The sequence below is a fragment of the Gadus morhua genome, chromosome 1, assembly GCF_902167405.1.
Source record: "Gadus morhua chromosome 1, gadMor3.0, whole genome shotgun sequence".
Taxonomy (NCBI): Eukaryota; Metazoa; Chordata; class Actinopteri; order Gadiformes; family Gadidae; genus Gadus; species Gadus morhua.
In genome coordinates, this window is record NC_044048.1 from 19,835,219 (window position 1) to 19,853,407 (window position 18,189).

Genomic DNA, 18,189 nt, shown 5'->3' on the forward strand with positions numbered 1-18,189 from the left:
GAATAAATGTGCCTGCTGCATGAGGTGTGCGTAGCTGAATAGGGCCGCAGGTCTACGCTACTGTATGTTGTTGTATTTTATAACATCTGTCATAATGGTAGTACTTGGGGAGACAAATATTTTCTGTGGTGGTACGCGGTATAAAAAGTTTGAGAACCACTGCTCTACTCCAATCGACCCTACCCTACCTCATATCACAACAAACCTCCTCAAAGACTACCTCAAACCTCAGGGACTAATACCAATGTGGGTATTACCAATGTGAACAGAGTAGCACGTAGCATGTTGGCGCCCTATGCCCCCCCCCCCCCCTCCCCGTGCTGACCCCCCACTGATGTTCCCGGTGGTCTAGGAGCTCCTGAAGAGGACCCCCAAGAAGCACGTGGACTACCCGGCGGTGGAGGAGGCCCTGCAGACCATGAAGGCGGTGTGCTCCAACATCAACGAGACCAAGAGGCAGATGGAGAAGCTGGAGGCCTTGGAGCAGCTGCAGTCCCACATAGAGGGCTGGGAGGTGAGGACTGGGCCTGGGGGGTCGAGGACTGGGGGGTCTGGGACTTGGCTGGGGGGTGAGTCCCGGGTCTGGGACTCGGGGGGGTCTAGGACTGTCTGCAGTCCCACATTGAGGGCTGGGAGGTGAGCTCGTGATCTAGATAGAATCCAGATGGGGCTCTATATGATAAAGGTCGATATGGACACTAGATGGGGTTAAAAACGACTCCAGATGAGGGTCTACATAGATGGACTCCACATTGGACACTAGATAGACTCCGGATGTTGTCTAGATAGACTCCAGCTGGGACTCTAATGGGGTTTAAAAGACTAGATGAGAATCTAGATGGACTCTAGATGAGGATCTAGATGTAATCTAGTACACTTCACAATGAGACCTCGTCATCTAGGGCCACCCACTGAGATAATCTTCCCACTCAAGATGCCAAGGAGAGAGGGTGGGGGGGCGGGGCCTAGTGGCACACCCGCCAATCAGAGGAGACCTAGAGGGCGGAACTCTCAGTGGCGATGAGACTCAGATTAGTATTGCTTTCTACAAATGGGTAGTAATTGGTCAAATGCACAGAAAATCGTCGGTCTGAGCTGCTTGATTCACAGGACAAAGACACAAGGGGTTGGTCATGTGACAAGGACAAATGTGTCTCAATCTCTCGCTCTCTCTCTCTTTCACTCTCACCCTCTCGCTCTCTTTCACTCTCACGCTCTCGCTCTCACGGTCAAGAGATATCTCAGAGAGTGAGAACAACAGACCGACGGAGAGAGAACGTGTCACAGGGGGAGAGAGGAGATGGAAATTGGTGAGTGAGAGGACGAGAGACGGGGAAACATAGAGAGAGAGAGAGAGTGATGAGAAAGTGTGAGTGGGCCTCAATGTGACCCCCCTTCGTCAGAACAGGGCCTCTCTCTCTTGCTCTCTCTCTCTCTCTCTCTCTCTCTCTCTCTCTCTCTCTCTCTCTCTCTCTCTCTCTCTCTCTCTCTCTCTCTCTCTCTCTCTCTCTCTCTCTCTCTCTCTCTCTCTCTCTCTCTCTCTCTCTCTCTCTCTCTCTCTCTCTCTCTCTCTCTATGAAGAATTTCACCGCTGCCACAAATGTTAGTGGAGCAAAACAAGAAGCTGTTGTCGTCCGTTTGGCCGTTTCCCTTTGCTTCAACTTTAACAAAGCTCCCCTATGTTCCACGCCGGCCACGTTGCTGAATCACTCACCGACAGGAAGCACGCGCCCATAACCCGATTGGGAGACGAGGAGGCGAAGATTTGGTTGTAATGTGCGACTCCCCGCGAGAAACCGACCAATCAGGGGCACCAGAAAGAGCTCTTCCCTGAACCATTAGGGTCCATTATGTCTAGAAAGCACTTCCCAGTCTACTGACTACACACACACACACACACACACACACACACACACACACACACACATTAATCTACGCCTAAAAAAAACCCTGCATAACGCACAGTGCATAGGTTATCCTTCTCTTAACTGCATTAGTGTACTCTCAGGTATTCTGCGGGCTACACTCTGTATTTGTGCTAATGGAGCACACACACACACACACACACACTGCCCATCCATCACCACAGTGCACTTATATACATACAATGATTTGCACGTGTAGACACTAACACACATGTCATCCATATGTGCATGCACTCTGACCATAAATGCGTGAACATTGGTTAAATATACAGCAGATGAGTACAGAGGAACAGGTGCACGCACACACACATCGATGGACAGAGACACAGGCACACATACAGACATACACGCGCACATAGATGGACAGAGAGACCCAGATACGCATACAGACGCGCACACAAACACACAGCCACACGCAGACGCATACGCAGACGCACACATAGATGGGACAGAAAGAGACAGGCACTCATACAAACACAAACACACACACACATGCAGACACATCGATGGACAGAGAGACACAGGCACGCATACAAATGCACACACAAACACACGCACACAACGACGGACAGAAGCAAGCAGCCATGCATACAGACACACACACATGCAGACACATTGATGGACAGGCCGGGACGCACGCACACACACCCAAACACTGTGTGTGTGTGCGTGTGCGTGTGTGTGTGCGTGCGTGTGTGTAATCCAAGCCTGTGGTGCGGTCAGGGTGAGGCATGTCCAGACTCTCGGAGATCGGTGTTCCTAAACTCCGTAGCAGTAGACATCCATCACCAATTCAGCCAGGCCGAATCCATTACAGACGCCCCAAGCAGAGCGCCTTCTGCCGGGCCGGGTCTCTATCGCTGGCCTCGGGGTGTGTGTGTGTGTGTGTGTGTGTGTGTGTGTTTGTGGGTCCGTCTATCTGTGGGTGTCTGTGGGTGTGTGTGTGTGTTTGCGCGAGGTATCCACACATGGACGTGCTCGGTTCCAGTTAATCTGGAGTCTAACGGAAAATGGATTTCTCAGAGTGACCTGTGATTGATTAGAATGGTGTTTTTCGGGAGAGGTGTGTGCGGCACCTTTTTTGTCACACTTAAAGAACACAACATTCCCGTTCCGTCGTGGTTGTCAGTGTTTGTCGGCTAAATCACGTTATTGTCTTTCTCCGGGCGGTTTATGATATTTTCATTTGGTTTTTCAGCAGCTTTCCCCAACATTCCCAGTTGAGACTGAGGCAGAACATCAATAGTCAAAGTCAAAGTGTGTTTATTGTTGCATGTACCAAATTGCTTCAGCACAGCAAAATTCTTACGACTTGGCAAGCATCATTCATCTACGCAGTAGACGTCATACATATAACAAAAAATAACATAAAACTCTATAACACTATGAAAATAAACCATATAAAATGTAACATTAACATACAACAATTAGAGTACAGTAGAAGGGCTAGCAGCAGTTTAAGTGTGAATAGAGAATAAGTTAAAAAGAAATGCTAAGGATAAGTTAAAAGTTTTTAAAATTGTGCAAATATATCTATGAAGTGAATTGTATGAGTGGGGGAGCAGGGAGTAGGTGGAGGTGGCAACTGTTCAGAGGTTCAGTGTTTCTGATTCAGAAGCCTTACAGCCAGGGGGAAAAAGCTATTTGTGAGTCTGGTAGTCCGTGTTCGGATGCTCCGGTAGCGTCTACCAGACTGCAGCAATGAGAACAGTCCATAGCCTGGGTGGCTGTTGTCCTTTAGAATCTTTTTTGCTTTCCTCAGGCATCTACTGTTGTAGATGCCTTGCACGGAGGGGAGATGGCTGCCGGTGATACGCTCCGCTGTCTTCACCACCCTCTGCAGGGCCTTGCGGTCGGCAGCGGAGCAGCTACCATACCAGGCAGTGATGCAGCCTGAGAGGATGCTCTCAATGGTGCATCTGTAAAAGTTTTTTAAAGTTTTTGAAGACATGCCAAACTTCTTGAGTCTCCTCAAGAAGTATAGCCGCTTCTGTGCAGTTTTGACTGCTGAGCCTGCCTGCATGGACCAGGTTAGGTCATCCTTGATGTACACACCGAGGAATTTGAAGTTGGAGACTCTCTCCACTTCAGCTCCCTCGATGTGTATGGGGTCCTGACCCCCCCTCTGCAGCTTCCTGAAATCCACGATCATTTCCTTGGTTTTGCAGACGTTGAGAGACAGGTTGTTGTCTTGGCACCATTCTGCCAAGACCCTTACCTCATCTCTATAGGCGGTCTCATCGTTGTTAGAGATGAGACCCAGGATGGTAGTGTCGTCTGCAAACTTCAGGATGATGTTGGAACTGTGTGTTGCCACACAGTCATGCGTGTACAGGGAGTACAGGAGGGGACTGAGTACGCAGCCCTGGGGGGCCCCGGTACTCAGGGTCAGTGAGGAGGAGGTGTGGTTGCCCATTCTCACCACCTGGGGTCTGCTCGTCAGGAAGTCCAGGATCCAGTTGCACAGGGGTGTTTTAAGACCCAGGCCCCTGAGCTTCGGGACGAGCTTGGCAGGCACAATAGTGTTGAATGCTGAGCTGTAGTCCACAAACAGCATCCTCACATATGTGTTGCTCTTTTCCAGGTGGGAGAGGGTGGCGTGTGTAGCTAGGGCAATGGCATCGTCTGTTGATCGGTTTGGACGGTATGCAAACTGAAAGGGGTCCAGGGTGTTGGGAAGGGTAGAGCAGATGTGGGTTCTGACCAGCCGCTCAAAGCACTTCATAATTGTGGAGGTCAGTGCTACAGGGCGGTAGTCATTCAAGCAGGTTACTGATGTTTTCTTTGGTATGGGGATGATGGTGGCCTGCTTGAAGCAGGTGGGGACTTCAGACAGATGCAGTGATAAGTTGAATATGGAGGTGAATACCTCCGCAAGCTGGTCAGCGCACCCCCTGAGGACGCGGCCTGGGACTCCATCGGGCCCCGATGACTTCCGGGGGTTCACCCTTTGGAGCTCTCGCCTCACGTCAGCCACGGTCAGGTACAGAGTGTAGTCGTCCTGGTCCTCGGCCAGTCTTGCTGAAGGAAGGGGGTTGGTTGCCTCAAACCTTCCGTAAAAGGTGTTGAGGTCGTCAGGGAGAGAGGCGGCAGGCTGATCATCACTGCTATTTCTCCCTTTATAGCCAGTGATGTGTCGCAGGCCACCCCACAGGCGTCGGGGGTCAGAGCTGAGGTAGGTGGACTCCAGCTTGTCCCTGTATTCTCTCTTTATTGAGCTAACTAAAAAAAAGATCCCAACTGCTGAACAACCGGGTTTCTAAAAGACAGGACATAGAGCAGATCACTTTAGGAACAGAAAGAGGATGTTCGTTATTTTTCTCTTTGGATCCATCTTACGCACGGACGAGATCAACTTCAAAGGCCCTTGTGTGGGGGTTCGTAATGTGTTGATGCTGCGTTTTAATTGGCTGTGTGATGTTTGAATGTCCTGACGGTGCGTTTTAATTGGTTATCTGACGGCCGGACTTGTAAGGAATAACGAAGGTCAATTGGCTCCGAGGCAGGCGGTCGGCTCGTCGATGGATCAGCGATCACCAGAGACCGCCCCTGCTCATCAATAAGTGATCAGCCGCGACGCCAAACGCCCGCCCAGAGAGTAGGCGCTTGATCCCGGGGTTAACTGTACACGAAGCCGCCCGCACGTACTTACGGGAACACATTGGCTCCTGCTTTTCACATCAAGACAAGACGTCCTGCTCTAGTAATGCTAGAGGGGATACGTGTTCAACAGTGTGTGCCCGACTTTGTTTGTGTTAGAAATGTAAAGAACGCTGAAGAAGTGAGAACGCTGTGGTTAAACATGACAATTCAACACTGTGTGTGTGTGTGGGTTTGTGTTTTGATATGCCCTTTCACCAGTTTGTGGCTATGCGCTGTTAATAAAATATGCCATATATCTAAACATGCACCTCCCACGGGGTATCTGGTCAGCTATTTTTAAAAAGGGTTTCCTGTAAGCCTTCCGATTGTAGTACCTCCTATCAGCATTACCCTCCCCAAACCCACACCCCCTCCTCTCAGACTCTCGGTGCAGAAGGCTTCGTGCCTGCGTGTTGTCGCGAAGGGAGAGAGCGTTTGAGTCCGGAGTTCAGGACGCGGTTTAAGTTCATACTCTGGCCAACTGTCTGGGCGAGAGAGAACCGCTTGCCCTCTGACCCCTTTAGGGTCCCCAGACTTCTGGGAGTACAGTAATGAGACGTTTGAGGGGGAGAGGCGCTGGGGGGAGAGTGGGGGAGGGAGGGAGGGGAGAGAGACAGCCATGCGTTGTCTCTGTTCTGACATGGGTAGAGTAGCGGAGAGATTTACAGCGCCACAGCTGTATCTCTCTGCGTTTTTCACTGACGTGGTTCTCATCGTCCTCCTCGCTGTGGACTCCCACGAGAGCCATCAAGCAGCTTCTCACTGGACCAGTAATGGACTGCCGCCACAGCAATCAAATATTAAAGCCCTCACCGCAGCCCTCCTCACTGCAGCCCTCCTCTTAGAGGGTGAGGGACATGCCAGCAGGGTTCCTCAACTGGGGGGAATCTCATGTCTCGCTCTGGGTGTGTTTATCTTTTCTAAAGCTTTGTACTGCGGTTGCACTCTTAAACGCTCCAATGGCCTGAACATTTCTTCAGTATGAAGTCGTCTAGCAGACTCTTTTTATCCAGAGCGACATGCAGTGAGTTGAGCACCACAGCAGGCAGGTCATTAGTGCTGTTACCAAAACAACGTAGAAACATTGTAGTTTAATTGTAGTTTGATTGTAGTTTAATTGATTTGAGTTATTTGATTCCTATCTTTTGTTGACAGGAAGGAGAAAAATGTGTTGATGATATGGCACGAAAACATTGCATAGAAGCGCAGCTCGGAATCAAACCTGCGACCGTTACGAGACGCATCCCCACGTGGCTAGAATACCAGCGGGTGGCACCCCCATTAACCTCCCCCCTGAGAAATGTCCCGTGTCTGACTGTGGTTCTGTCCTCCACAGGGGACCAACCTGACGGACATCTCCACGGAGCTGCTTCTCCACGGCAACCTGCTGAAGATCTCCGCCGGAAACATCCAGGAGCGAGTCTTCTTCCTGTTCGACAACCTGCTGGTCTACTGCAAGAGGAAGTCCAGGTGAGCCGCCGGGGAACCCCGGAGAACCTAGGAGAACTCGCGAGAACCCAGGAGAACGCTGAGGCCAAGTTCGGCCTCTTGCTGTGCTTGCATTGAAGGTCCCCCCCTGTCCCTGATTTTGAGCAGTCCAGTCAGAGTCTGCCAAAAAAAAGCTGAGTTTCTCCAGCTCATTTATGATGGAGCATTTGAGGAGGTCTGAATACACCTCCATTTGTAAGAGCCGTCGTCTCCAGGCCACGACGCTGACCAGATGGCCCTGAACTAGAGGCCTCTGGCAGGCCACACTCCAAGCCCGATGACGCAGAAACCATCAACGCAAGCGCCGGTGTGGTGTGGCGGCCCGCGGCGGCCGTTCAGCCCAGAGGTTTCCTCTGGCGCTGAGCTCCACCTGAGCTCTGCAGCGAGTGCAGAGAGTGTAGGGAACGCTGCAGGCCACGCCCGGCCCCCCTCGTAAACGAGCGAGGACGCCAGCGCTGGGGCTGATGTGTGAGTTCCTGTGTCGGCACGGCAGAGCATTAGTATGCAAACAAAACAGAGAGAGGAATCGTACCGGCGTGCCCCCCCTCGCCCGCTGCCAGGATCAACCTGCAGGCGCTTTCAGAGACACTGGTCTGCACTCAGAGAAGCTCTGGCAGCAACAGGGCCCTCGCCCGCCAACGGAAAGTACTAACCTTCCCGGTGTGCCTGCTTCTTCTGGCATGTGTCTGAGGAGGTAGAGCAGGCTGGCTGGTAACCGGAAGGTTGCTGGTTCGATCCCCAGCTCCTCCTAGCTGAGCCCCTGAGCAAGACACTTAACCCTAACTGCTCCCGACGAGCTGGCTGTCGCCCTGCGTGGTTGACACCGCCGTCGGTGTGTCAGTAGGTGCGTTTCCATCCCCCTAATTTAATGCGAACTTTGAAGTATTGAATCAGTAAACGGTGATGGAAACACCAAAATTTGCATCAAAATCCTCTAATTCGCAAAAAGGTTTATCCGCTCGCTTGAGGTGGTTTATGAGAAATGCGTAACAGAGTAAATTCGCAAAATGGGAGATGGAAACACATTTTTCGAATCAGCTGTGACGTAGCGAACTTTGAACACACAGGACTGACAGTCTTTCCGATTTACGCATAACGACTGGCCATAGCAACCCTGCCGACATCAACATGTAACGTCATCACCCTATTCCGCTCCAACCACTTGATGGAAACGCACCTAATTCGAATTACTTTTTTGCGAACTTTCTAAAGATTCGCATCACATTTGAGATGGAAATGCACCTAATGTGTGAATGGCCACTCCAAATAACGCGGTGAGTGGCCACTGGTCAGAAGGGCGCTGTATAAACGCAGTCCGTTTACCATTGACCGTCTTCTTCCAGAGTCTCCGGGAAGAAGTCCACCAAGAGGACCAAGTCCCTCAGTGGGCCCCTGTACGTGTTCAGGGGCCGCATCAACACGGAGGTGATGGAGGTGGAGAACGTGGAGGACGGAACAGGTGTGTACTGTGTGTGTGTGTGTGCGTGTGTGTGAGTGCCAACCATCGCAGCACTCACTTATTCATAACTTTACATTACTTCATTACACAGCTCTTTAGGTGGACAATCATTCATCCCCGTGTCATGTGGGAGATGCTTTTATCCAAAGCGATTCACCCTGCCATTCGTGGCATTAAGTGGCAGGAAGTGGTCAGGGCAGCTCCCTTAAGGGTTGCCTACAGGTAGACTGCGGTCATTGGGAATCGAACCCTGGACCTTTCGGGTGAAAAACGCCTCCATAAGATGATCATCGATATAATAATACACTTGTTACTTTTCAGTTTGCACAGCAGCACATTTCACACTAGATAATACATTTCTATTTTGGGCATTTAGCCGAAGCTCTTATCAAAAGCAACTTACAATAACTGCGTTTGTCAGAAGAAGAGAAACGATATATCACTGTCGGTACAGTAAGGCTGTTCATAGAAACAACCAATCAACCATTGTTAGGTTAACAAATTCCCTGTATACAACATAAACAGATAGGATAAGATGCTGCATAATTCTTAATACTAAGTACTTATGCTTTAAGTGCCTGGATTTACAACATACAATAAGTGCGTAAGGGATTGGGGGGTTTAAGGGGGGGGGGGCAGCTGGCGCACCGAAACAGTCCGACGACGGAGGAGAATCAGACGGTGGGGTACAGTGGGTGGAGGCGCCCCTGTGAGCCTCCACCCAGCGGAATCTGCAGCACCATTACATTTGCAATTACGTTTTCGGCGCACTTCATCCAAAGCGACTTCACAACGGTTCATTCACATTGACACACCGACGGCGGAGTCGACCACGCAAGGCGACCGCCAGCTCTCGGGTAGCGGTTTGGGTGGGGTGACTCTCGCTCAGGTACACCTCGAAGGGAAACCCGCGCTACCTCCTGAGCTAAGCCGAACCGACCGTCTCTGCAGCGCTGCGGAGCCGCGTGTCGGAGACGGCACGCCTCAACTCTCGATTAGTTTCGTTGCGATAAAAACGCTCCGCTCTCGCTGCTGTCGTGGTTACAGCGAAAGTTTCATGGAGGGTGGGGCAGGGCACCGCTGTCCTCCTCTCGCTCTCGCACATTGTCGGCTCGTTGTTTTAGTTTTTTCTGGCACGGGCACAAAAGTGGTCGAAACGTCAAATGTGCATCTCGCGTCCAACTGCGGTCGGCTGTTCCCATCTAACCAGAGCTGGTGAGGAGGCGGAACGGGGAAACCGCACTCACCGAGTTCCTGTGATCTGCCTGCGATTCTAAGAACCACGATGGCTCGATGTTCTTAGATGCGAGTAGCGCACAGATGATCAGGAGATGGCGTCTGATGAGCCCTGCTTCCTCTCGGTACGAACAACTCAGCCAGCTGCGCTCACAGGCGGGGGTGTGTGTGTGTGTTAGGGAGGGGGGGGGGGGGGGGGGGGGGGGGGGGGGGGGGGGGGTAGAGGGGGGAGGCCTGGTGGAAACTTTGACAGAAGCCTGTGGTTTGAGAGGTGCGTCTTAATGTCAACACGCCCTCATCTGCCACTTTTGAGGTGTCACTCAGTGCTAGTCGGTAGGTGAAACGCCCTCAACTGGTTACATTTGACATTAAGTCTGTTGGTTTAGTCGATCGGGTGGCTGATAGGAAGGCTCTTATCTTCTGAGTCACCGCACCCTATCACTACTCTACGGGTTAAAGTGGAACGATGGGGTGTGTTGGTTGATGGGAATGATCTTATCTTCCGAGTCACCTCGCCCTATCATTCCAATACGGGTTGTAGTGGAATGATAGGGTGTCTCAAGTCTGTTGGTACAGTTTGAGGAACTGATTGGTTGGTTCCTAGAATTGTTCTTGTTCACTTCCAGTTCCAAGTCATGATAGCAACCAAATAACTTCGACACCATACAAACGTCTTTCAAATGAAAACACTTTAGACCCTGCAGGCCAATCTGCATGTCGTCACAGCTCAGATCAACTGGATCCCCTTCAAGTCCAGAACGAGACCCCGTTCCGACTCTGGACTCTCCAACGGACGGGCCGGGGCCCTCACTCTGACGCGGGGGTCTGAACCTCCCTCCGGCTCGCTATTTATACGACCTCCAGGACTAATGCAGTCCATTACACGGCGCTATTCATTATTCATCAGACACCTGCAGCCGCTCGGGTGATAAAGCGAGAGTGGCCCTGAGCTCTGGGGGAGAGACGGCCTTTACTGCACTCACAGACAGGCCGCGGGCTACACACAGACACACAAACACACAAACAGGCCCTAATTGGCCTGTAAAGCTTCCTGCCGTCAATTGGTAAACATTTAGAAAGGGAATCGCGCCCCCCCCCCCCCCCCCCATTGACTTTTAAAACGGCCTCTTGGGTTATTGTTATGTTCATGGTTATAGTTTTAGCCACACGTCGAGGCTTCCTTTACAAGGGGAGCGCTTCTGTGCCTAAGCGAAAAGGTCAGAAGGTTATTTTTAACAGTCTGAGAAGCTTATATAATTTTGAATGGGAATGGTGTTGCAATGGAAGCACTTCCATTGCAACATCTATTAATGAAGTTGACTATTCTAGCATCAGAATGATCTTGACACCTTTTTAAATCTTACTGTGGTTAGACTCACCACATTAAAAGTCAGAACGAAAAAACTGTCAGACACTAGTTGGATGGCGGCAAATTGCTTCATTTCGTCACCTAATGTCATGATATATTAATGTAACGAGGTCATGACTTAGTGCTGCATGATGTCGGCGATGACCTAACGATGTGACGACGAGACAAACGCATAATGATGTGATGTTCTAACGATGTATCAGCGTACTGACGTATTGCCGTGTGATCATCTCCAGCGGACTACCACAGCAACAACTACACGGTGACCAACGGCTGGAAGATCCACAACACGGCCAAGAACAAGTGGTTCGTGTGCATGGCCAAGAACACCGAGGACAAGCAGAAGTGGCTGGACGCCATCTTGAGAGAGCGGGAGCAGAGGGAGAGTGAGTCCAACTTTGATTTGATTTGAAAAATGTATTTCAAAAATGTCATCTTTGGAACAAAAACAAGGCTATATTTTTCCCTTTTTTTTCTTCTTAAAACATTTGAAAAGGAGTGGGAAGAAGTATGTACTTGTTTTATCCCACCCCCTTTTATTAAATCATACAATAATTATAAACTACTACCGGTTTCCTTTACTTAAATTAAAGTTATGCAATTAATATCTCAAAAACGAATCGCATAATATTAAGGTTGAATTTACTTTATTAGATAACTTTATTATTTGACGATATATATTATTATTTATGCATGTGTGTTGTGCATTCACAATCTGCTGCTTAATCATGTACCAAATGCTTTTTTCAAGTCTTTAACAATCAGGTAGGGGTGCGGAGCATCTTGCTCAAGCTTGCCTACTGGGACGACCGGACATGGTGGTTCAAAGGACCTGATGTTTGTGGATGCATTTCAGAGTCCTCAATGAGCATATAAGAAAATGGCCTCTCGGGTTCTAGTTACGTACATGGTTATAGTTTGAGTCACACGTCAAGTCTTCCTTCAAAAGTGGAGCGTTTCTGTGCCAAATTGGAAAGGTCAAAAGAAAAAACAGTTTGAGAAGCTTATTTTAGTTTTTAAAGAGGAAGTGGTTTACATTTGAAGGACTTCTTTGCAACGTGTATGAATTGAGGACGACTGTGGACAAATAGAGCACAAAGGACCTGACCATCCTGTCCTTACGAGGGATCGTGGATGCATGTCAATGTCCTGAATGAGCAGGTAGGGGTAGGGCTCTTCCTAAAGGGGGGCCTACACGGGCGTTTCCCCGAGTGGGGAGTCACAGCTGGGTCACAGAGCTCATTCACAACACTGGAATAACTCCGACGTGTTAACCAGCGTGTGGGATCAGAGTGAGAACCAGGCAGGCTGCAACTCGCCGCAGAAACGGGCCGCTTAGCAGGGGGAACGGCGGAGATAAATGATTATTCTAACGCGAATGAATGCGAGGGCCAACGTTCGTGTTCCTAATGGGTTTTTGAGTCCGTTCCAGAAGTCCTGTTTGAAGTCTCGGAACCCCCGAGGAGGAAACCACTCATGATACCGAGATGTACTTGTTATCCGAGACCCTCATGATACGGACTGGATGGAAAACGACAAAGCATTCGTCTTGTTTAGCCTCGTTAGCGTCCGTGTGCCTTACCGCTACTGATATTCAGACTTCCTGCTCCTGCGGTAAACAGTGTGTTTTGCACCTGTTCAGTCCTCACCATCTGTCCGTGTTGTTTTGAAGCGGTAAGGCTCGGGGCTATCAAAAGGCTTTAACCAGATTTGGGGCTTCAGATGGGGTTACCTAATGGCACTGAGGCGAGGAACCCAGGACATTGATTATCCCGGGCCATCGGTGAGCGGCTCGTAGCTCTGTACCAGACTCCTCCAGGAGAGCACACCTGTGTTTCCCCTTCTCAGATGAACCTGGCTGATTTTAAACGGACTGCATTTATACAGCGCTTCAGCCAAGGCTTCGGCCAGTTCGTCAGGAGCTGTCAGGGTGAGGCGCCTCGCGCAGGGACACCTTGGCACTCCGCTAGGAGGAGCCGGGGATCGAACTAGCAACCCTGTGGTTTCCAGCCAACTCGCTCTACCTCCTGAGCCACATGCCGCCCCTTGTGCTGGAGGCATATGGACGTGGCCGAGGTGAACAGTTGGTGGAGCAGGTCCAGGTTGACCTTCTGGCGGTAAAGTGGAAGTTAAGGCGGTTACCTAAGGAGAGGAGAACGAATGGTCCGGCCAGCGGTATCGGTTTACGGCCCGCTGGAAATCGACCTGCAGCCAACAGATGGTGGTGTGGTGAGGGCGGGGGGGCTTCCAGTGATCTGACGGCAGATTGTCACCCCCCCCCCCCCCCCCCCCAATACCTCCAGCCCCTAGCCCATCACCTGTTCCTTAAACTCTGAGTGCACTTCAAAAGAGAGCGGTATGCTGTGCGACCGCTGCGGCGATATTTCTCTAAAAAACGTTATGTCTGGTTAAGCGCTTGTTTGATTTGAATATGGTGCCGTTTCCCATTCCGTCGCGAAGCGTGCTTTCATCCAATCCCACGCGGTGAATTTAGCTGCACGTCGTTATGGAGCAGGTAGGCGGGTGAGAAGGCATCTTGCTCCAAGGACGACCACCTTCCATGTTAGGCGTTGTGAGCCTTGCTTAATTGGCACATTGGCCAATTAACCTACAGAATGTGACCACGTCGATTGTAGTTTGTTTGGAACGTAACGGGTGTCTTTAGCGATGCAAACCCCCGTCGTAAAGCACTCGGCCTCTCTCCCCGCCCGTGATGCGTTGGCTACCGTCTCGACAGTTTCCTCTGATTCAGAAATAGGAAACAACCTCGCGGCGCAGACCTCTGCCAACACTGTTCCCACCCCTGCTCCTCATTGTCTTCTCCCCAAACAACCACTTCAACACGTGCGGTTGGCGGCGTTTCCTCTGGTCGATAACGGGGCCATTCCAGGGCCTTTTCCGGAAGTCTCTGGGCTGGGTTTTTATTTCCATGTCCATCTCCCACCAGCTGGGCCGTGTCAGTCGCTCCTCCAATCACGTGGGCTTCTGTGCGAAGCTGGGGTGTGTGTGTGTGTGTGTGTGTGTGTGTGTGTGTGTGTGTGTGTGTGGTGTACCAGCTTGTGCCATCGGGACTGGGTAGACAAGGAGCTGTTCTGGACGAGGTCCGACAGCTGGGGGCCAGAGGCGGTGAGCGCTGGAGGGCCCCGGGGCCCCGACGGATGTTTCTGTTGTTGAATGGCTCTCATTGTTTCAGCCGCGCTCCAGCTGCTGTTCCTATGTAATCCGAGTACCCCCCCCCCCACCCCCTCCACCCCACCCACCTCTCCATCAGAGACAGCACCCTGCTCAGGGTGTCTGCCTTGCCCAGGGAGAGCGGCACTTTCTCTGGGGTTCAGACGTGCTGTGGTGGGACCTGTTCCTGGAGGTGGTGGGTTGAGGCCCGCGTTAGGGAGGGAGTCCAGAGGAACACAGCAGTAGAGGCGCTTGTTTGCGATAGGATGCGTTTTAGAAAATCATGTGTTGTCGGTGACGGTGAATCCATAATGTTGTCATGGTATGTGGTGTTATAGTGTTTCGCCTTTGCATGCAAATGACGCACGGTAAAGGGGGCGTTTTCATTCCTTTTCAACATTCTCTAAATAGTCTTGCTCAAGGGCACCGGGGGGACGTTGGAGTTCAAACCCACAACCTTCCGGCTCCTTCGACTGTTTTACAATGTTGTGGTCACACAAGTCTGTGATTTGTGTTACACAGTCAAACGATGGAAGGAGACTCTAATCCCTTACTTTGCTAGGTATACAAATCACAAATCTGTAACGTGTGAAAAGGATTGAGTTTAACCGACGTGATGTTCCCGCTGCAGGTCTGAAGCTGGGCATGGAGAGGGATGCGTACGTGATGATCGCGGAGAAGGGCGAGAAGCTCTACCACATGATGATGAGCAAGAGCCGTCACCTGATCAAGGACCGCCGCCGGAAGCTCAGCAACGTGCCCAAGTGCTTCATGGGAAAGTGAGTTTTTCATCCACCTGCTTACGACATACTCATTGAGCAGATGTTTTTTTTTCCCCGAAGCTAACTGCAGTGAGTAGAGATGAAAGTTGTTGAGGAGCTGGTAGGATCGAGTAGGACTCTGGCTCAGGGATGTCTTCAGGGTGGTCTGCTGAGAGTCCAGCCAGGTCACTGGACCATCCTGCCCTCTGTCGTTACCCCATGAGACCCGAGGTCCTCATCGACCTGACCCATTTGGATCTCTTACGTTTCTGTCGGACTGGATTGCTGCTCCATTTCTTAGCCTCCGCTGGCTGTCGGTCACAGGGAGACGTCTCCGTGGGCGGACTGTGAATGAAATGTAAATGTATGTAAACACCGTAACGAAGCAGCGATTCAGAGTCAATTTGGTTTGAAACCTGTCATGAATGAGCTGGGAGGCGCTAGCTTGAAACCTGTCATGTGCAAGAAGGGGTATGGCATCTTGCTCAAGGGTTCACACATTGAGGTTTGAACCCAGAACCCGTTGGCTGGGAGTCAAACGCCGCTAACGAAAGCTAACGGAAGCTAACGGAAGCTATAACCTCCCAGAAGCTCACCTAGAAAAAGCTAACAGAAGCTAACAAAAGCTAGCCAACCAGAACCTAACCTACCAGTAAACACCAGTAGATACCAGTAGACACCGGAAGCTAACGGATGCTAATCAGAAGCTAACAGACGCTAACAGTAGCTTACAGAACGTTGTAGGAGGTGAATCTGAGCCCCCACTGGGTCTCTCCCCGGTCCGTCAGCTGTTACGTAACCCAAGGAGGGGAAGCTGTGCTCTGAGATTAGCAGGCAGAGCTCCGGCCTGAGGAGCTAATCTGCTTCAGTCGCAGCATCCTGCTGTTTGTACAAATCAACGGCGTGATTACCTCTGAACGCAGCTCTGCCGCCACACACTCGTATCACCAGACAAACGCTTCCTGGACTGGACTTTCTTCTTTAACGCACGCGATCACACACACTCACAGACCAAAACACGTATACACACACACACACACACACACACACACACACACACACACACACACACACACACACACACACACACACACACACACACACACACACACACACACACACACACACACACACACACACACACACACACACACACACACGGACAAGCACAGACCAACACATTGACACAATCAGCCTCCAAATGGACTCTTATTTTCAAGAGGAAAGTCGCTGATTTCATGTGTGAAAAAAAAAAAGAAAAAGTTTTCCCAGTCAACTTTCAACCCCTGCTACCCTCTGCCATACCCCACCTCCCAAACACATCGTCTGTTGGCTTCACCCACACCTCCTCATCCATCCCCTTCTCCTGTCCTCTTCCTTCCTCCCTTCTCCGTCCTTCCCCCCATCTCTCCCTTCGTGTGCGTTACCACACAGGGAGTGAACCTCCAGGGCCGTCCGCCAATAAAGCCTTCCTCCAGAAAGGCTTCAGGAAGTCAGGAAACGTAGTGCACAGAGCGACTAGAAGGTGGTGGTGGATGAGGGGGTCAACACAGGACCTTCAACCAGAAGGCATGGTGTGTGTGTGTGTCACACATTATTTTAATTAATTTTCAGTTTTCATTCACAGTTTGGTTAGGTTTAGACAACCCAACTACTTTGTTAGGCTGAGACTACACAACTACTCGGTACTTGGTTAGGTTAAGACCACACAACTTCTTGGTGAGGTTTAGACAACACAACCACTTGGTTAGGTTTGGTGTTAGCCAGAAAGTGCTGAAGTTTTAGCTTTAGGGTCAGGGTTAGTTTACTGTTAGTGTTAGGGTTAGTTTAGTGATGGGATTAGGGTTAGGATTAGTTAAGTGCTGGGGTTAGGGTGTAGTTAAGTGTTAGTTTAGTGTAAGGGTTAGGCAGAAAGTCGAAGGGTTAGTATTGATGGAAGTGTTTGGGTTAGTTCTCCCTGTGCAGTGTTGCCTCTGTGTTGGCTGTGGGGCTGTTGAAACAGTCATCAGTAGTAAACGTCAGGGCTCAGAGTGCTGGATCTCTTCCTAAGTGTATATTTATCCTGCTCTGACAGCCTCCCGCTTACAGCAGACCTCAAGCAGGTCCCATCAGTGGTGCTCACGTCGTCGCTGTGCCAAGGCCCAGTAGATATCCCACGGGTAATGGGAACCGCAGACATGCATAGTAGCATGTAATGGCATCGAAGCCTGCACACCAGAGCTATGTTTAGTCGCACATGACTTGGCCTTACTTGCTTTATCGCCCACAACACCAACACCACTACTCGAGGAAGCGACAAGTACCGTCCAATAATAGCTTGCGGATCCCACCTCCAGTTAACAATCAACTGGAGGCCAGCAGAGTTCAGAAATACTACAGACGATTCCATTCATCTTCAACTGTTAATATCGACCGTAGACATTGTCCTGATTGTCCTGCTTATGGAAACCGGGGGTTAAACCAGACCCCGCCAAATCCCTAACCCGCCTCCAAGCCTGTGAATCAGTCCAGCATGTGGATTGATCCATCGTCAGCCCTCCATCTTGACTCCCCTGGTGATTTATATGCTAAGGAGGTTTGGGCATGCAGCAACAGGGCCGTTGCCCTGAGATGCCCCATCCCCGCGGCAGTTGTGGATGACACCAGGGCTAACCCTTTAGCTTCACTTCACCCCTCTTTAGTATATCCTCTTGAGCATAGCTTCGAGAGCATGGTTGTGCTAGCCTAGCCCCTTCAGCGTAGCTTTGTAAGCGTCACCTCTTTAGCATTGCATCTTTAGCCATAGGTCTTTAGCACAGCTTTCTAGCATAGTCTCTGTAGCGTTTCCTCTTTAGCATACCCTCTGTTAAGATAAGATACAACTTTATTAATCCCCTGTAGGAGAAATGTGTTTGTTGCAGAACAGCCCATCAGATAACATCGTTTCTCAAGCTGCTAAAGAAGCTCATAGCTTCTTTAGCATAGCTTCTTTAGCATTGATCTTTTAGCACATCATCTTTAGCATTCCGTCTTTAGCATATTTTCAGAAACAGCTGTCCGATTTTGCCCTGTTGAGTCTGCTGACGTCACCATCTGTTGGAAATCTCAGTCTGGTTTTAACTTGTCTTCACCTTTTTCCTTGACACACACACACACACA

General features: G+C 50.5%; 1 protein-coding gene across 6 annotated transcripts in view; it reads left to right on the forward strand.

Moving 5' to 3' along the window:
- Positions 1–18,189, forward strand: part of prex1 (phosphatidylinositol-3,4,5-trisphosphate-dependent Rac exchange factor 1) — a 95,127-nt gene that overhangs the window by 28,584 nt on the left and 48,354 nt on the right. For all 6 annotated transcript variants that reach the window (XM_030357912.1, XM_030357920.1, XM_030357946.1 and 3 more), the window contains exons 6-10: positions 353–514; positions 6,904–7,037; positions 8,399–8,514; positions 11,356–11,505; positions 14,922–15,069. In XM_030357912.1, coding sequence (XP_030213772.1) covers positions 353–514; positions 6,904–7,037; positions 8,399–8,514; positions 11,356–11,505; positions 14,922–15,069 — 710 coding nt within the window. The remainder of the gene's footprint in view (positions 1–352; positions 515–6,903; positions 7,038–8,398; positions 8,515–11,355; positions 11,506–14,921; positions 15,070–18,189) is intronic.